The 21,456-nt window shown below is 37.2% G+C and overlaps 1 protein-coding gene across 1 annotated transcript in view; it reads right to left on the bottom strand.

Annotated features, from left to right (window-relative positions):
• Positions 1 to 3,967: 3,967 nt before the first annotated feature.
• Positions 3,968 to 21,456, bottom strand: part of NXPH1 (neurexophilin 1) — a 305,814-nt gene continuing 288,325 nt past the window's right edge. The window contains exon 4 of the mRNA XM_059171233.1: positions 3,968 to 5,924. Coding sequence (XP_059027216.1) covers positions 5,163 to 5,924 — 762 coding nt within the window. The 3' untranslated portion in view covers positions 3,968 to 5,162. The remainder of the gene's footprint in view (positions 5,925 to 21,456) is intronic.

The raw sequence follows: 21,456 nt of genomic DNA, 5'->3' as shown, positions 1-21,456 counted from the left end.
AATTCACAAAGCTAATTTTGGCAGTAACAGAAACAATGGCAGATATTTTACTTGAGAAAAATTACTTGTTTGGCAATCACACATCCCAAAAACTTTCTTGCTTAACTTTTTAAATAGTCACAATCTCGATGGCCACGTTTACTTCTGTGTTTGAGGAAAGGAATTTGACCATCAGAGATCAGGAAAATTCGTGTTGTCTCTTTGGAGCCCTGACATAGAATTAGGAAAGAGGGAGCCAGCTGCTGCCAGGTGAGGATGGCTTTAGCTGTATACGTGTAACTCATTAGTTCAAATTGGGGGGAATCAACACCTGGCAATTCAAAAGGCACTACCAATGGCAACAGCCACTCAGCCACCTACAGAAGATCTCTAAGCCTTCTGAATCCATCACTTCTGGGACCTTTAGAGTCATCCTCCAATCCATCAGTGATAAAAGGCATGTTCCTGCAAATGCAGAACCATAAATATTAAAGTGCTTTTGATCAAACTTGGGGCACTTGGCCAGCTGCTTGACACTGGTAGTCTCCTAATTTTAGGCTTAGTCACTAGACTTAGCTCACATGAACAAACTGAAACTAAAGTTCTCTCATGAGAATTCTCTTCTTTGCCATCCTAGTAAAAAGTAGTTGTAAATTTGTTACTTTAAAATTTTTCTGATAGTATTGGATATAAAACACAATGATACACATCAATTTAAAATTAAGGATTGTTTTCTTTGTGTTCCTAATCCCTGAAATCAGTCTTTGGTAGACATGGGACTCCTGAGAAAAGCCTGCTGTAGCAACCAGCTTTTCAAGATTCAATTCTGACTTTAAGATACTCAGATTTTTGTCTCCTATAAACTAGGTAAATAGTAATCATCTTTATGTACATTAATGTTTTAAATTTTGTATTTTTAATGCATCTACTAATTTGAATTTTTAATAAAATGTAAAGATAAATAAATATAAATAGGTAAATAGATTGATAATAGAATAAAAATCAGTAAATAGCTGAAAGTGGTACAGCAACCAAGTTTTTCAAAGGCTTATAAACCATCCGTTTGAATTTGCTTCAGGCTAAAACCTCTCATTCAAAGTTGATGATGGAAATGCAAAATGCTTTGCCAAAGAGCTGTTTGTATTGATTAAGCTGCTTCTTATAGGTAAAACAGTGGGGAAGAGGGAAAAGACAGAACACTTTCTCAGCTTCTCATGATTTTTTTTAATCTATTCTGTGCAAAAATATGGCTTACAGTTTATTGCTGAAATGTAGGAACATGAAGTTTCCCAGTCCACAGTTTTAAACTTAACAAGTATCTCAATTACTTGCAGAATAATTACTTCCAGAACTTTAGAACTATTCTATTAACAGTTATACCCCTTCTACTCATGCAGAGAAATTCTAACAAGAGCCAGGGACTCAAAAATGCCCAACTGAAACCATGCCATGACAATGCATTGTTTTTATCATAAGTAGATAGACGGGTAACTTGTATCATTTTTTCTTCCATGAGGCAAGAAACTGTAATAATTATTTCTTCATAATAATTTTAATTTTTCTAAAATGTTTCTGAAAAGAACAATAGGTAATGACAAACCCATGTTTGCATCAAGTGCTATCTATTACCCTCTTGCAGTTTTTCTTCTGTATCTTAGCAAAGGTGTGAAATAGTATTTTTAAAATTCTAGAGAAGGTGAGATGATTTTCTTAGGGCAACTTCAAATTTAATTTCTCCAAATAACAAATAGATTTCTAGCATAATTAATACTTAACTAACCAGTTTGTTAAAGCAACAAGTTGGTTTAATAAAGTTTTAATCTAAACCTTAGAACCTTCATATTCATCATGATCCTTGTCTAGATAGGAAGAGTATATTGGACACACACACACTATATCATCATGATTTTTCTATATTACAAACGGAGGTGTTGATGTTGTAGCAATTTGGGATAAGTGTGTACAGGACCAGAAAAAAGAGTAAGAAAAGTTTGGATTTTAAAAAATTGAAATTTGGGGCACCTGGGTGGCTCAGTGGGTTAAGCTGCTGCCTTCAGCTCAGGTCATGATCTCAGGGTCCTGGGATCAAGTCCTGCATCAGGCTCTCTGGTCAGCAGGGAGCCTGCTTCCCTCTCTCTCTCTCTACCTGACTCTTCATCTACTTGTGATCTCTCTCTGTCAAATAAATAAATAAAATCTTTAAATAAATAAATAAATAATAAAAAATTGAAATTCTTGTTGGAATTTTCTTTCTTTAAAAAAAAAAAAAAAACTACAGGGATGTCTGGGTAGCTCAGTCTTTAAGCATCTGCCTGCAGCTCAGGTCATGATCCTGGAGTCCTGGGATTGGAGCCCAGCATCAAGGCATCAGGACTCAGCAGGAAGCCTGCTTCTCCCTCCCCCACTCCCCCTGCCTGTGTCCCCTCTCTCAGTGTGTCTCTGTCAAATAAATAAATAACATCTTTGAAAGAAAGAAAGAAAAAGACTACAGAAAAATAATTCAATTCATTGGATGTTAGTTAGCTATGGTCTGTAATTTTATAAAAATGTAAAAGCAATATTTCATGGGGAGGTTAGAAAGCAGGGCAGATGGGTGGAGACTGAAGTATATTTTTAGTTCATCTTGAATTTTGAAATAAAAAAGGACAGATTAGGGGCGCCTGGGTGGCTCAGTAGATTAAGTGTCTGCCTTCAGCTCAGGTCTTGATCTCAGGGTCCTGAGATCATGCACCATGTTGGGCTCCTTGCTCAGAGGGGAGCCTGCTTTGCCCTCTCTCTGCCTGCTGCTCCCCTTGCCTGTGCTCTGTCAAATAAATAAAATCTTAAATAAAATTAAAAAATAAAATTAAAATAAAAAATAAAAAAGGACAGATTAGACCACGTAATGCAAATTATAGTCCACCAATGAAATGATCCTAAAAATTTTTTTTAATTATTTTCTCTCCTCCTTTATTCTTTTTGCTAAGCACAACTAACTTCTAAGTGATCATTTTGATAAATCCCAGAATAACAAGATTTATCTGTAGCAAATATGTCCCACAGCTGGAACTCATGAAGCATTTATTGCCTGTTGTGCCAGAGAAAGTCTTTTCCAACATTAGCTTCTAAATTCCATAGCAAATTAATTAATACATTAATAGAAATGGTTGTCTAGATATATTGGAGAATTTTGAGAGATGGACACTTAACAGAATGATGTGTCTTTGATTTGCAATGGAAGGCTCTCTTTAGTCTAATCAGTTGCTGAGTTATCAATTTAGAACTCTGTGGTCTTGTGTTCCTGTGGTTCTTCCATTATTTTCTATATGAAAACATACTTATCCCTATGCAGCATGAAGGGAAAATGAGAATGGGTTAGTGTTTTAATTTGGCTTCTTTGGTTAACTTTGAGACTCTTCATATCTCAGTCCCCCATTTATGACTTTAAAAATGGTTTACCTTGCCTATTTCTTCTTCTGTTTATCTTGCTGGGATTACATACAGTAATCATGTTTTAAAAGAAAGCTTACTGTCCATAAACAATGCTATATAGATAAGTTGATTCCATTTGGTAATAGGTAAATAGGACACCAAAGCCCTTCACAGCTACTGTAATTTTTCTGTTGAGTGATTACAGTAGAATCAGAGAAAATCAGGCACAAAAAAAAAATTATCTTCCTCTCCATCTCCCTGCTAAATAGACTCTACACAGGAAAAACAAAAGAACAGTTATAATATTTAGGAGACCTCAGTCATCTCTTCTGCTCATTGATTTTTCGTATTCTTGAATCACTAGCGTAACAGTAAACCAAAAATGTGTGCGACACCATATGCCACAACCGCTTCCCAGGCTTGAGATTGAAACTCCTAAGTTGTTTTGACTGAGCAACTAATAGCAATTTAGATAGTTCTGTACAAATTTAGAGACATGAGATGCAAAACCATTACTGTATTCCAGCACATTCTTCTTGTCAGAACCACTTAAATCACCATCTTACACAAGCACATATTGAAACTCAACTTTAAGCATTTTATTTTTATGTACATTTCATTTTGTCCAGAAATAAAATATCTAAATACAGACAGACTGTAATGTTGTATATGTTTAGCTTTCAACAATACTTGAGCTGAATAAATGCTTTGTACATTAAGTTTGTCTTTTTAATGGAGGTCACAGCTACATTGATAAAATGGATTCCTCATATCCTTTTTTTTTCTTTTTAACCAATAACAAGCAGAGACAAGTACAAGTTAATATTAATAAGCAGCTCAAATAACACTTGGTTAAACTATGTACAATACAAACCATTCATACAAATGAAGACTAGGATATTGAATTTGTTACAATATGTGTAGTAAAGATAAGACAGACACTTATAACTTACATGGTGTCTGTCAGGCATTTCCCTTCTTATATAATGATCAGAACTTGTTTTAATCAGCCTTAGCTGGTCTCAACTTTGAGAAAGTCCAATGACTGGTGATGAAAGCTGTAATCCAATGTCTGCCCACATGTAAATTCCAAATGTTTGCTCATCTTTACTGAAAACAGCCTCCCTCCATAGAAAAAAGAGCCATCTTACATAACCTTGAATGTGCCTACTGTATGCTGGGAAAAAGTTACTACATTTTGTTGTGTTCATAAAAGAAAATACTGAGCTCTAAAGACACATTTTTTTTCCATTTTAACAAGCATATACTCCTACAGTAGTATTTACCAGTACAGCTACTCCAAGCAGTAGGAATACATGAATGAGGATTACTGATGAGCATGTACTCAAGACTTTAAAAGAGATTTCCATAACCACAAGTGTTAGAAACCATTCACTGTCTAGTTAATCCTTTCATTTGATGATAGTTTATCCTAAACCATTATGAGTCAGACAATGAAAGCCCTCTTGACAGGAATCATGACAGATGCAAGCTGAAATGTATATGAATGTGTGTTTGTGTACATCTATGTATGAGAGCATGTCTTCAAGTGTGCCTTTAAAATCTATGGTGATTTACAACTATACCAAGAGATGAAGCTGACTGGGCAGAAATTACATCAGATTGTTTTCCACTAGCATATTTGCAGCCAGTTGACGAGAGCAGCAGTGTAGACACATTCCAGGCAACAGATGTGACCTTCTTCTTTGAGGTAACAGCCCTGTCATATTGACCTTTAATTCCTCAGGCTTCAGTCTCACCCATGTTCATCCTCATCCAGAAGGGAAGTAAGGTGTGTCGCTGTGGTAGTTGTAGTCGGGGCACACTTTCTGTACTAGTTTATAATCTGTACTATAAAAGGAAATGTAAATACAGATCACCTTAAAGGGCTTGGAGCAGAGCCAGGATACATGACTTTGGGTCTGCTCCTGGTAACAGGTTTTTGAAGGATCATAGTTGCAGAGTGTGTTCTTGGTAGCCTTGTCAACCTTTTCATACTCAATGCGACAGTTAAAGGACTTGGAATCTTTGGCATCAATCACGGTTTGTTGTGCCAAGTCGAATTCCACTATTTTTGTAGGGGGCACCAAGCTGACAGACACATTCCCTTGACCAGTGGAATTATGCCTGAAATAAACACTAAATGTCCCATTGCCGTGATCTACAATTTTCCCAGTTATCAACAGGTTTAGCTTCACTGTTTTGATGTTGGAATGAAAATCACCCCATCCAAACATTTTCTTAAACTTGCCCGTCTTAACAATGGGCCTTCGCTTGGCCCTGGGCCGAGGCTCTTGAAGGTCTGTGGAGTTCCTCAGCCAGTCCCAAAGGTCTTGCTCAGAATAAGGTTCTGGGGTGTCATATCGCAGGTCTAAATCTGTATCATTTTCTTTGCCACGAAAAGTCTGTGACAGGAGTCGGCTGATAGACAAGTCTTTGCTGCTTTCTGTCCATATGTGCTTTAGTGTGGATTTGCTGCTTCCTGATTTTAGAAGTTCTGACTTTCCACCATTCGTTAAATTGGCACATGTGACCTGAAAATGGAACAGAAAAATGGTGTTTACATCTCTGTACCTGAGAACACCCAACACACAGATCCAAGCCCTTTCTCAGAGGCTCAGAATTAAATGAGGCCACTTCACCTAAATTACTTTCAGCATCTGGCCAATATTTATTTATTTATTTATTTTTAAGATTTTATTTATTTATTTGACAGAGATCACAAGTAGGCAGAGAGGCAGTCAGGCGGGTGTGGGGGGAGGAGGGAAGCAAGGGGAAGCAGGCTCCCTGCTGAGCAGAGAGCCCGATGGATGTGGGGCTCCATCCCAGGACCCTGGGATCATGACCTGAGCCGAAGGCAGAGGCTTAACCCACTGAGCCACCCAGGTGCCCCAATAGTTATTTAATAAAACATGAAAAACTACCACTTCTATTTTTATATAAGATTGAGAGAGAGATGATGTCGGTAGATAAAAACCACTAAACATGACTGAAAGACTATATAAAAGACTATATAAAAACATTGACTTTAACAAGGAAAAGACCACCTAACATGAGTAAAGCAAACTGAATTCAAACAGAAATCAAACCAAAGTAATTATTTCTTAGCACCAAAATCCAAACACTTTTTTTTTTTTTTTTTTTTTTTTTTTTATAAACATATATTTTTTATATACATATATTTTTATCCCCAGGTCTGTGAATCACCAGGTTTACACACTTCACAGCACTCACCAAATCACATACCCTCCCCAATGTCCATAATCCCACCCCCTTCTCCCCAACCCCCTCCCCCCGGCAACCCTCAGTTTGTTTTGTGAGATTAAGAGTCACTTATGGTTTGTCTCCCTCCCAATCCCATCTTGTTTCATTTATTCTTCTACCCACTTAAGCCTCCATGTTGCATCACCACTTCCTCATATCAGGGAGATCATATGATAGTTGTCTTTCTCTGCTTGACTTATTTCGCTAAGCATGATACGCTCTAGTTCCATCCATGGGTGAGCCAAACACTTTTAAAATAAAAAATTTGCAAATCATTGTTATTTTTCTACTTCAAAATTACTATAAGCTTTAAAGCCGTAGGATTCTCAGAAATACATCAACCAACAGCCTAAGGACTTTTGGTAATTTGTGCCACAGTCCTATTAGAAAAGTCAGTTTTGCAAAGAGACTCTAACATATTTTAACTCATCAAAACATGTTTATTATCATCTATTATTGGCATGGAACATATTATATAAGACATGTTTTTACCTTAAGGACTTAAAATGTGGTCTAGGAAAAGGGACATAAATGAAAACATCTAATACACAATGTCTTAGAGATAACTGACAATCTAGAGAAACAAACAATACCTGGTCAATGACAAAGAGGTCACTTCAGGTTGGATTGTGAAAGTCACATTCAGAAACCGTCCTCCTGGGACCCTGTTCTTATCTCTTTGGGAAGATTTAGATTCCCAACTAGACCAGGAGGAACCCTAAATCTAACTGACTGATCAAACATCCAAATCTGTATTTGCCAAATTATATAAGAGTTGTCCTTACCACAGCTCCTATATTTATGCCTTAGTATAGAAGAAATAAAAAAGAGAAATGAGTATCTACAATGCACTCATTAACCTAAAGTTAAAGCAGCGATCTCTGATCATGACAGGGAGGGCTCAAGGACAGTAGGGAAGACAGCCAAGAACCCAGAGGAATCAACCAATACAAAAGAACCTTTTAAGATGTAGACTGACTGCCTATTGCGTAAGTCTGCCAAAGAGAGTCCCATGCTGCCCATTAAGGAGCCAAGTTTCATAATAAACCTCCATCTCCAGTCCTATCTCAGAAATGAGCCTAACACTTAGCAGCCTCCTTTGGACCCTCCAGTCCCCTTCCAAACTGCTCTCCAAGTAAGAGGCCATTGCTGGAAAGCTTTTTAATTCAGGTCTACTAGGAATTAGAACTGCATTCTAGAGGTCTCTTTATAGACTTAGGCATGAAGGCCTAAGGTACAACTCTGGCCTGAGAATAGTCTTTTACTCCGTCACTTGTGTTTAAAGGACTCTATCCCAAACCCTAGGGAGTAAGGGCATAAACTTTAGAGCCAGTCTCCCTGGAATATATGCTAAGTTCTGCCATTGCCAAGCTGTGTGCCCTTGGTCAAGCCATTTAACAACCCCCACCTCAGTTTCCTACATCTGCAAAATGAATGTAACAGCAGTGCTGTAATGATGGTAGCTGATACATGGAAATGGTTCGATTTAATGTAGCTATTTTTGTAAATCCCAGGCTGCTATGTGAAGACATCTAGAGAAAGAAGGTCACCAAATGAGGTCTGTTTTGGAGGTCTGTTTTGTGGGTAGCTTTGCTCTTGATTACATAGCCAAGTACTCAACCTATATGGGATGGCTTTCCCCAAGGATACCCATGCAAGAGGCCCTGGTAATCTAACCTAGAACAAAGTCACTTAGATCTAGTAACCTTGCCTTTTCACAAAATCCTAAGCTTTCCCACTGCCAGCTGGCAAATAGTCTTATCTCTAACCCATTCAAATTGAGACAATGTGAGTGGTATGAAGCCTTTCCCACCTGGGAAAAACTACCAGATAAAGCTGGTCTTTTCCTAGTAATGCTGAGCCTAAGAAACCCTGCAAATTTAGTCCCATATGAATTTATTGCCTCTGAAAGAAAAGGGATTTATATTTCATAACCACACCATGAAAAACCAAGACTATGATATTGGGTAGGCTAACACAAAAGCACTAGCCTGGGTCCAGTTGCAACCGCTGTGATCCTTAAGGCAACTGTGATGCCTTTATAGAAAGATCCAGAAGGCCACCGTGCACAGTGGGTAATAGAGGAGAGACAAACACTGACCAATGGAGAATCAGACTCTAGGAGTGGGATGAGGTACAAAAATAATGCATGGATTGTGGTGGAGGTGCCACATCTAAGGGAAGTAAAGACCACCCACCTGCACATGATCTCTAAACTCTAAAACATATCACCCAAACAAAATGAACAGACTTGGGGCAAATATAGGGAATAGAAAGAAGGTTGCATTTAGTAATGACTGACTTTCTTTCTTTCTTTTTCTTTCTTTCTTTCTTTTTCTTTCTTCTTTCTTTCATTTAAATTCAATTAGCCAAGGTATAGTACATCATTAGTTTTTGATAAAATGTTCAATGATTCATTAGTTGACTAAAACACCCAGTGCTCATCATATCACATGCCCTCTTTAATGCCCACCTTTCTTTTAGTGCTGGGTACTTCCCTTTCAGTTCTCCTCAAGCCTTGAATTGGCCTCACTCCTCTTTTCACCCTGCATCCAAACTGTTTCCTGTTTGCAAATTCCTTTCATGCCAAAACATTCCAGAAATGGATTACATTCAAGCAGTATGTGAGCAGTAATAGCAAAGTGGCTACCTTATCAAAATTCAATTTGTTTTTAAATAAGGACTAAATATTGTCTTTTATTTTTTTAACATCTTAATTTTATTTTGTTCAGTGTTCAAAGATTCATTATTTATGCACCAAAACCAGTGCTCCATGCAATAAGTGCCCTCCATAATACCCACCACCACTCAACCCCTACCTCCTCCCCTCCAAAACCCTCAGTTTGTTTCTCAGAGTCCACAGTCTCTCATTGTTCATTGTTCATCTCTCCCTCCAATTTCCCCCAGTTCATTTTTCTTTCCCTTCTCCTAATGTCCTCCATGCTACTCCTTATGCTCCACAAGTAAGTGAATCCATATAATAATTGACTCTGCTTGACTTATTTCACTCAGCATAATCTCCTCCAGTGCCATCCATGTTGATACAAAAGTTGGGTATTCATCCTTTCTGACAGTTGCATAATATCCCGTTGTATATAAGTCTTAATGGGATGAAATTGAGAAGGAAATATCCTTTGGGGAGAAGGATAATGCATAGAAATATATGAGTTTTCTTTAGGAAAAAGCATCTGTGGGATAATAAAGTCAGTCCTCTATGGGACAATTTTTACTCTAATATGAAAAGTATAATCCTTAGTAGTTCCATAGTTAATATTATATCAGTATAATTTAAAAAGCAAAAACAACTGTAGTTCTTCTACTAATTTACTGAAAGAAGAGCATTTCAAAATAACTTTTTCCAGGGGTGCCTGGGTGGCTCAGTGGGTTAAGCCGCTGCCTTCAGCTCAAGTCATGATCTCAGGGTCCTGGGATCGAGTCCCGCATCGGGCTCTCTGCTCAGCAGAGAGCCTGCTTCCTTCTCTCTCTCTCTCTCTCTCTCTCTCTCTCTGCCTGCCTCTCCATCTACTTGTGATCTCTGTCAAATAAATAAATAAAATCTTAAAAAAAACCTTTTTCCATAACAGTAGCTATAGTATAAAATTTAAAGCAAACATTAATTTATAAGAATAGTAAAGATCTTTTAGCTTGTGAGTTTATTTTTTGTGTATTTGTTTGTTCTATTTTGTTTTGAAATCTAATTGATTGGCCAACATCCAAAATCTCCACTTGCCTAATGATATAAATGTTGTCCTAAAGACAGCCTCTATATTTATGCTAAGTATACAAGAATTATAAGAAATAAATGCATAACCAATTTTCTCATTTTTACCTGGAATTACATAGTTTTATTCTTTGGGCGACAAGAAAAATAAATACAGGCATGTGCTTGGTTTCGGTACTTGTTATCTCAGCATCAACACAGTTGATTAGGAGAGGGGCTGTAATGAAATGCATCCATCGTGCACTGGCTCATGAAGCAGTAATGAATTGCCCCCCAAAAAAGGAAGTAAAAGGGAATTAGAGTGCAATCCACCAAGCAGCACATGAGGAGTGAAAGGAAAAAAATGTGGAAGTAGGAGAGAGGACGTTAAAGAACCAATCTATTCAAAAAGGATGCTAAGACTGACAGGCAGATAAACCTCTGAATTTTGGATAGAACAGAAATTTAGTTCTAAATGATACTCTCCACAGCTGTAATGATTATGAGTGTGAGTTCTGGAGCTAGATGGCCTGAATCCCAATCTTGGCCATGATCTGCAGCAGCTATATGATGTAGGCAAGTGGCTCAACTTGTTTACACTTAGTTTTTCTCTTCTAGGAGTAAGAATGCCTACCTCCCTCATAGAGCTGTTGTGTGAATCAAACAGGAAACTCCATTTAAAGCACTAAGAGCAATACCTGCACCATGGTGAGTGTTTGACATTATTACTATTAACATCCTCAAATATTTTAACCTCCGTATCTCAATGGATAATATTTTTTTGTAAATGAGTAATGACAGGATATGAAAGCAAAAAATATTTTTATAAGAATATCTCCCTTTTATGTAACCAAAACCCTGGGGCAAGCAATTAAAAAAGAAAGTATATACTTTTGAAAGTTCAGCTGTGACAACCAAAAAATATGGCAAGTTCAGTAGGTAGTAAAACTCAGGTTAAGAAAGAATGAGCATAAGTTCAGCCATTAAATTGCTCAACTACCAAATGCAATGAATTTATTTGTAATGTGAAAGCCTTCCAGTGCTGCTGACTGTTAAGAAATCTCTCCAGAACATCTCAGAATCAAAGGAGGTTTCAGCTGTATTTGTCAACAACACAGTCTTGAATATTCTTATTTCTCTTTTCCCTTCCCTTCCCTTTCACTTAGGTTAGGAGAGAAGCAGGGCATGTCTAAAAGGTGAACAATCATGAAAAACCAAGAAGGGTCCTTAGGAAAATCTCCAGACCTACTGAGCATAGGTAATCCTGATTTCTTTTGTTTTATTAGTTCGATGACTATATAGCGAGATTCTGCTAATATTGAGTTAAATAATAGGAATACAAAACTAAGTAAGACATGGTCCTTGCCTTCAAGGAGTTCACAGTCTAATGGGGAAATCAATTAAGCAAATAACAATGTGATGTGACTAACACTATGTACAACATTCTAGTAGTCAGAATGAAAGTTGAAAGGTAGAGAAGTTGTGGCAGGAGAAATAATCCTTGGACCTAGGAGATAAAGGACACTTAGGAGTTCAACAGAGAGAGAAGAGGCCAAAAGAGATTCAAGCATGAGAAACACACTGTGTAAAGCACAGAGCTAAGAAGGGACATGTTAAATATAAGAATGGAAAATAGCTCCTTACTGCTGAGCCTCAGGGAATACTGACAAGGAAGAAAAGGAGAAGTTGTAAGAAGTAGATAGAACTTGAAGAAGGTGGGCTAGGGTCAAAAGTGATGTTCCTACTAAGGCATTTGAACTTAAACTTCTAGGAAGTGGGGAATCACTAAATTGTTTTCTGTTTTGCTTTTGTCTCTGTGTGTGTATATATGTGTGTTGTTTTTGCTTATTTATTCTGTTTTAAAATAGGTCATTCTGGCTCTAGAAAGATCACTGATTAGACACTGAGGATGAATTGGTAGGGAGAGACTTTGAAGGAAGAATGACTAGTAGAATCATTCATTACATAACTAACTGTGATACTTCATTTGAGAAAGTAAACTGAGACTTTACCAAGGCAATAGCAGAGAAAAAGAGAAAGAAAAAATGGATATGAGACAGTTCAGAGGTAGGATTAACTCAGCTTGATAATTTTTTACTAAGCAGGAATATGAAAAGTTGAATTAATGAGTTTCCTGGCATCTGCAGGGAATACAGAAGTAACAACTTAGCTGGAAAATATAATTAAATCTCAGAGGAAAATTGGAAGTTGAAGTGCCTGCAAGTCATTCCAGTGATGCTATCCAAAGAAAGCTGGTACCATGGGTCTGAATGTCTGGAGAAATGAGAAGGATAGTGATGTTGATTTTGTTGTATGAAAGGATTGTACTGTTCAGATAGGTCACAGTGATACAGAAGAAGGTTGGTAATAATAGCTAATGCCAGTGCTTTGAAGACAAGCAGAAGAGGAGACAGGATAGGTAAAGACAAAGGAGGATATTAGAAAGAAAATATTACTGTAGAAACAAAGAGAAGCTGGGAAGGGGAAAGGCAGGTATGGGCACACTCGAATTTCAAGTAAAAGTTGAATAGCAGAAACACTTGGAAAAGCAGCCCCTTGACTTGTGAACCCTCTACTAATGACCTTACTGATGCTAGTTTTAGTAGTGGTGAAGAGAAGATGCAAGACGGGAAAGAGCAACAAGCTTAATACATCTACTCCAAGCTGCAGTTTGGAATCACTGGCTGATTCGTTCTATCATATTGCTTTACATCTTAAGAATTTTCAATTTTGAAACACATAAATATACATATAAAGCTGAAGAATGCTGAGCCCTACTGAATAAAAAAAAAAATCATTAAAAAAAAGCCTTACATCCAGAACACCTTCTACTATTGATGTTACAAAGATAATAAAAGAGTTTCATTTTAAAAGTCACCTAAAGATTCTTTGATGTCAGTATATCTGAGTGATAACAGAAGTGAAGACCTTGGCGTAAAAATGAGTACGAAAGAAGAAGCTGACAACATCTAATGAACCCAATTCCAAAAAGGCAAAGTACTGTGAAATTTTTCTACAAATAATTTATTCTGTACCAATGAAAACACCAAATATACTCTCTGACTGAATATAATTTTCCATGTCAAAGCCACCATGCCCATTCCAAAGGAGCTGGCTTGCAGGTACCCAGGAAAGGATACCATTTCCACAAATTATGAGAGTTATCTGTCTCATTGTTTTAGAGACACTGAGGATCAAAAAGATTCTTAGCATGATTTGATGTATGTGACTTAAAGTACACATGTATTTAAGAACATCCAAAAATAGTTACAAGGAGAAGGGTCATGTCCTTCAACCATAAACAAAAACAGAGCTTGGGTGTAACATGAAGAGAGTTTGCCTGGGGCAGGACAGGTGTATGGGACTAAGGGGAAAAGACTCCCATTGGATGGTGGAATGTAAGCATATAAGAGCTGCCACACTTCCATCTAGCTCCTTTTCTTTATATTTTAGGGCCATTCCTTCACATCAGGTCCTCTAATATCTTTTCATAATAGGTTTCCAATCATAATGTCAATACATTATCATTAAAGATACTCTTGAAAGATACCACTTCTGGAAAATAAACCGCTCCTCAACTATACTGCCCCCTCAGTTTTGCTCTGGCCTTATGAGACAGTATATAAACATATCCTTCCTTTACATATGTACTGTATCCAACGAGAGGTGTCTCCAGATGTTTGTGTACCTCTTTTTATAAAAGAGCGGTAAGATATCTTTTAATTTCCACTAACCTGCACATTTTACTGCCGATCTATTACTATTCAATATAAATAATTTCAAAATTACTTTGAAAATTATGTATTTATTTCATCAACTGTATGAATACTTAAACCAAAAATTTTAAACAACTTGACGCTTAAGCAGTATCTTTCAACAGTGAATAACTAATCAACAAAATGGTCTTGCTCTATGATTACTTCATTTTGACAATTTATGATTTGCTGTGTTAAACATATGTTGCATACTATCAACTGCTATTGGATAAGGCACACCATATTCATTGTAATTTCATTGTAATTAGTATTTGATATATGACATTGCATTTTATTTCAACTACACACAGGAGTGCCTGGGTGGCTCAGTAGATAAAGCATCAAACTCTTGATTTTGACTCAGGACATGATCTAAGGTCATTAGACCAAGGCCTGCCTCACTCTCTCTCTCTCTCTCCCTACTCTAAAATTAATTAAATAATTAATAAACTGCACACACCACTCATTCACACACACACACACACACACACACACACACACACACACCCACACTCACACACTTCAAAGTCAATATTGTTATCTTTAGCGTACACATGGAGATACAGAAACTCAGAAAGAGACTGACCAGATTATTGCTGTTAAGTGAAAGAACTACCCCCTAGTTACTGCAGAGGCTGTGTCCTTTACTTTTTAAAATTATTTTAATCATGCAATTCTACATTAATACATGTTTATTAGAAGATTCAAATGTTATAGAATTTATGAAGTAAAAAGTAAAAGTCTGTCTTCATCATCAACCCCTGCTCTTTTACAATCTCACCCCTCTCTCCAAAGGTAAAACTTGTCAAAATTTTGGTGTGTATTGCTTCTCAATCTTATTTTCACATATAAATATTATATATGTAGTGTCATATTTTATGATTACATTATATATTTCCCTATCAACAAAGCATTTTAGAGATACATACCTCTTAGTACATCTAGGTATATCATCTCTATTAAAAGAGAATATAAAATTTTATGATATGGATGGACCAGACTTCCACCTTTTGCTTACCTTTCATGACAGATCCTTAACCATTACATTGTTTCATGGTCAGGTTACCTCCAGCTGTTTTTAACCTTGATTCTACTACTTTTTCTGCCATTATTGTTTCAGTCACCCTCTACTTATGAGCTGGATATTAATTTTCATTGATGTATGGATTTGTGTGATTCTTTTAGAAAAAGAGTTCTTAGGGCATACACTTAAGTTGTCCATGCTAAAAACTGTCTTCATTGGCCACAGGCTTACACTGGGTAGAATATTCAAAATAATAATAATAATAAATTTATTTATTTATTTATCCTTTAATTTATACTGTGCTGCTTAATTTTTCTCTCTCAAAAAAAAAACCTGAATTTTATTTCAGGCATTGTAAAATTTCACAAGATGGGCTACCTGTGCCCAAGGTTTTTTCCAGCCCCTTTCTTAGCTAGTTCAGAGAAAAATATGCAAATATTTCTAGGCATGTGAGGCTCTTTTTCATCAAGTTTTCCTAAGAGGACTATTAACTCTTTGGGGGATGTTCTTTCATAGTATAGCATTTTGTACCTTAGGGGAAGGGAGTACCTTGCATAGAGTAATCACAGCATATATGACCTGTGTGGCTTATATTCTTAGTTACATTGATTTCAACAGTGAAGGTCATTGTTCTTTAATCACAATCAAGCTGGGGGGTGGGCCTCAGAGATTTCTCTTTTACAAGTTTTGAGTCTGCACTTGACATTGACAATACAGGGAGTGCTTGTATTATATATAATAAGCCAGAGGAAAGGGGTTAGTGTTTTAATACATCAAAAATACATTATTTCCGTCTGCTGCAAAGCAGTGCTCCAGGAGCAACAGTGCTGCATTAACAATGGAAAAGCAGAGAAGGAACTCTGTGCCTCTCCTTTAACCCTGTGCTGGGAGGTTGTAGTGCATAGAAACTAAGAAAATAGGCTTTGCAGTCAGAGATTGAGAGAATGGGTTAAGTGGGGCTGAGTGGAATAATTACTCTTAATTTCTCATCAGTATTAATGTATTTATGTGTCAGAACTTAATGTAAATTTACACACTAAGCATGAAGGAAGGAACAATATTTTCACAGGATGAAAAAGTGTATTTCTTAGGAGCAGAAATAATAGTCTGTGGCTCTTCATAGGCATGTTTTTTACCTCTACAGTTAAAGAACCAAGAACATTTTGAATACAATTTTCATAAGCTTACCTACAGGAAAATGAACCAAAGGGAAAGCTAATGATTCTGGTTATACAGTCTTGTGAAGAGCTCAGTTATCCATGGCTCAGAAAAGTCTCCAGTACAGTAATGTAGGGAACAGTTAGTACCCTATGTAGGAAGTCAGCCATCCTCCATGAGAGCATAAGAACTCATAGGGTAACATATCTAAAACTCTTAGCCATTTGAGGATTCTTCAAACTGATAGGAACACCATGTTTCTAGTTTTTGAGGATGACATGAAATGTTCAGTCTGGTCAGAATGTCTTCTCTTAAAGTTACTATGTCAAAGACAAATTATTGCCCACATTTGCCAATACTAAATTATAACATAATTAGCATGGTCACTTATCACCACCTATTGCTAAAAATGCTAACAATGACCACAGAGCTGTTATAATTATGCTGATTTCCATCTCCGTTTGTTTGGACCATTTGAGCAGATGTAATTTCTCCAGTGAGAACCAAGAGTAGAATAGCTGTGAGGATTCTGAAAGCCTTGTTTTCCCTTTCTTGAGGGTTTCATAACTTAGCCAAGCATAATAGCTCTCATATCTTGAACTCATATTATTTCCCATATTTTTATGTATATATTATGTATAAAATCTATTTTATTTTCATGAAAACCCAATGAGTGAGGTATCATCTAATTAGAGAAAAATGTGGTCCTAAGGGATCACTAGTGATAAAGTAGCAGACTTTGGTTTTAGCCCTCAATCTCTGACTCTCTCCCAAAGTGTAATTATGGATTATCCTGGTTTGCATTTTAAAAGTTACTTCTTGTGTTAGTGTTTTATATTCCTTCGATTTATTTTTTTAAAGATTTTATTGATATTGATTTATTGATTTTTTGAGAGAGAGAGAATGCAAGCATGTGAGCACATGAGCAGGAGACGCAGACCCCCCCGCTGAGCAGGCTGCCCAATCTCAGGACCCCGGGATAATGATCTAAGCTGAAGGCAGATGCTTAACTAACTGAGCCACCCAGGTGCCCTATTCCTTCCATTTTAAATATATAAGGAGTATCTCGTGTAAAGATGTGTAGGTACATGGTAAATATAATGAACAAATGTGTAAAATAACATGTTGAAAGACTATTTCTGGGCTGAAATAAAGTCATTTCAGCATCATTTTTTTCATTATCCTTAAAGAGACTTGAACTTGTCAGTAAATCCAGATGTCTTTGAGGAAAAGAGAAAGGTTGCATATGTAGGAATAACTGGTTAGATCGAGGGTCTGTCTTTCTGAATTGAAGGTTAATATGAGTGATTCTCCATAAAAAGGCTTATTATGTGGGTAGTAATGAATGTTTACAGCTTATTAAAGTCAAAGCACATGCCTATCTAGAATGGACCAAATGAGAAAGGATTGACTTGCCTTTCAACCCTATTTTCAGCAACCTATATCTACATACTGAGTAATAATAATAGTAACCTTATCCAAGAGAAGCTCAAACTCCTGAGGAAATAATGACTTTGATATATTTTGAGACAATCTGCCCACTTACCCTTTGATTATTAAGAACTTGATCTGGAAACCTTCTGATAGAGGAAAAATACATTATAGAAACAAAATAATGGAAACAAGTTATAGGGAAATATTATCCCTGTGCCATTTAGATGCTAAACAGGTACAAATATTCTTCTAGGTTTTATCATTCATATCAGGATATGTGTGGGCAGCACTGACTAGAGGTTCCCAGGTACAAAGTGGACAGCAAGCCAGACAACCAACCCAGAAATGTGACAGGGGGCTAAGATCCTGAAAATATAGTCCCTCCATACTTCCATAAAAGTCCTATGGACTGGGACTCTCCTCCTTCCTGAAGTGGAACAAATACAATGTTCTGAGCCAATACAAAACCTAGCAAAGGGAATGGACCCTCACCATCTCATCAAAAGTCGATGTGCCGGGGCGCCTGGGTGGCTCAGTGGGTTAAGCCGCTGCCTTCGGCTCAGGTCATGATCTCGGGGTCCTGGGATCGAGTCCCACATCGGGCTCTCTCCTCAGAGGGAGCCTGCTTCCCTCTCTCTCTCTCTGCCTGCCTCTCTGTCTACTTGTGATTTCTCTCTGTCAGATGGATAAATAAAATCTTTAAAAAAAAAAAAAAAAAAAGTCGATGTGCCAGAGTTTGAGTTATGTAAAAACTTTGACATTGAGTAAATAAATATTTTTGGATCATGACTTGACCAAAGCAAGATGTGGTAAATGCACATACACCTAGAACACCAGGCCCCATCAGCTCTTCATCACGGCTCAAAGAAGATAAAACTCATACACAGGGAACCAAGTAAGCCACTATACACACACACACACACACACACACACACACACACACACAAAATAATCTCTTCAAAACACTTAAACCAACCCATTTTTTTTTCTAAAGCCCCTCCCAGAAGATTAGCATCCATTCTTTGATTTTCTTTCTTATAAGATTCCTAGCACTGGGTAAACACACGTATCCTCCACAGATCTCTTACCCCATTACTGCAAGTTTTGGAACCAGATGCACCTGTTGTCCACAAGTCTGGGCTAGATTTCACTTTGATCTTGTCCTATGCCTCTCCCCTCTTCCCATGGCATGTAGAATCCCATACCAAAGAGCGAAGTACTCAGGAAAAAGGATATTTAGGCAGAGATATCTCATGACAAATAAAAAAAAAAAAATGGCCTCTGGATCTAGGTGCTATGGCTTTAAGTTAATCAGATATAGTGGCATGCCTTGAGTCCACAAAGAAAAAGACTTGGCTTTTATGGTTACCAAGGGAATTAAGTAAACAATGTCACTAAATAAAAAAAGGATGTTCACCCGAAGTTTATGGTAAGAAAAAGACAGGTCATGAAAGGAATTGAGCAAATAGAGCCCCAGAATGACAGGATGCCATAAGTGACATCATAGTAAGGAGTTCGGATGAAAATATGTGTGGAGTTAGAGCTCTGAGATCCCCCTGATCTTTAATGTACTTTTTTTTTCCAGCTTACATCAGATACCTGTTTTTTATTGTTCTTTTTTCCCCTTTATTAAATTTTTCATTTTAATTCCCATGTAGTTAACATATAGTGCTATATTAGTTTCAGGGGTACAATAAAGTGATTTAACAATTCTATATGTTACTCAGTGCTCATTATGATGTATCCTCTTTAATCCCCATCACTTATGTCATCCATCCCCCTATTCACCTCCTGTTTGGTAACCATCTGTTTGTTCTCTATAGTTAAGAGCCTGTTTCCTGGTCTCTCTCCCTCTCCTTTTTTTTCCCCTTTGTTTTGTTTCTTAAACTCCACACATAAGTGAAATCATACAGTATTTGTCTTTCTCTGACTGACTTACTCCATTTAGCATTTATACTCTCTAGCTCCATCCATATTGCTGCAAATGGCAAGATTTCATTCTTTTTTAAGGCTGCATAATATTCCATTGTATATATATTCTTCTTTATCCCTTCTTTATCCATTCATCTATCAGTGGACACTTGGGCTCCTTCCATAATTTGGCTCTTGTAAATAATGCTGCAATAAACATAATAGGGGTGCATATATCCCTTTGAATTAGTATTTTTATATTTGGGGGTAAATATCCGATAGTGCGATTACTGGATCATAGTTCTATTTTTAATTTTTTGTATAGAGTTAAAATAGAGTAGTTCTGTTTTTAATTTTTTGAGGAACCTCCATACTGTCTTCCCCAGTGGCTGGACCAGTTTCCATTCCCACCAATAGTGTACAAGGGTTCCTTTTTCTAAAAATACACTTTTGTTTCTTGTGTTTTTTATTTTAGCCATTCTTTTTTTTTTAAGATTTTATTTATTTATTTGACACAGAGAGAGAGAGATCACAAGTAGGCAGAGAGGCAGGCAGAGAGAGAAGGGGAAGCAAGCTCCCTGCTGAGCAGAGAGCCCAATGCAGGGCTCCATCCCAGGACCCTGAGATCATGACCTGAGCCGAAGGCAGAGGCTTAACTCACTGAGACACCCAGGTGCCTCAATTTTAGCCATTCTGACAGGTGGGATATCTTGTTGTGGGACGACACCTCATTGTAGTTTTAATTTGCATTTTCTTGATGATGTCTGAACACCTTTTCATGTGTCTTTTGGCCATCTGGATTTCTTCTTTGGAGAAATGTCTATTCATGTCTTCTAACCACTTTTTAATTGGTTTATTTGGGGGTTTTTTGGCATTGAGTTGTGTAAGTTCTTTATATATTTGGATACTGACCTTTTACTGGATATGTCATTTCCAACTATCTTCTCCCATTCAGTAGGTTGTCTTTTAGTTGTGTTGATTGTTTCCTTCACTGAGCAGAAGCTTTTTATTCTGATGTAGTTCCAATAGTTTACTTTTGCTCCCTGGTATCAGGAGACATTCTGGAAAAATGTCGCTACAGTCGATGTCAGAAGTCAAGGAAGAGAAAGTCAAGAGAAGCCAAGGAAGAGAAATTACTGTCTGTTGTCCGTTTTAGGATTTTTTAATGGTTTCAGTTATCATGTTTAGGTCTTTAATCCATTTTGAATTTATTTGTGTATGGTGTATGTAAAAAAGTGGTCCAGTTTCATTCTCTTGCATGTAGCTGTCCAGTTTTCCCAAAACCATCTATTGAAAAGACTAATGAACTTTAAAATGACTTATTCCAGCATTTTAGCAGTTTGTAGTACCATGGACTCTGTGGATATAAGGCATCATGGGATAAATAAAAGGACAGGTTGTAATGGTAGAATGTCCTTCCCTGGTAAGTCCCTATACTCACTTATTTACAAACTCGGAGAGGTAGTTTAATTATCCTTTTTCAGAAGAACTGGGTAACACTCCAGCTGCCACTAGAGGGCACAGCTAAGACATCTGACAGCTGTCTATTTGTGGTGCAGAAGTCACGCAGAATTGTCAGCAAGGGTCCCAGAGTTCATTGAAAGAAGTTGAACCCGGAAACTCTGTGGTCACTGCTGACTGACACAGTCCCTGGAGGCCACCTCTTCTGCGAGCTGCAGAGGCCAGGAAGGAGCTACTCTTGCTCAAGGAACTACTACAGAAGTCATCACCAACTAAAGAAGTTCTTTTGAGTCTTCAATTCCTGATAGATGGTGTGCTCAGGAATAAGGCATTTATAATTATTTATTTGGAAATAGTCT

Source organism: Mustela lutreola, chromosome 4 (assembly GCF_030435805.1).
Source record: "Mustela lutreola isolate mMusLut2 chromosome 4, mMusLut2.pri, whole genome shotgun sequence".
Taxonomy (NCBI): domain Eukaryota; kingdom Metazoa; phylum Chordata; class Mammalia; order Carnivora; family Mustelidae; genus Mustela; species Mustela lutreola.
Note: the sequence above shows the minus strand (reverse complement) of the source record. Positions and strands in the feature narration are given on the sequence as shown.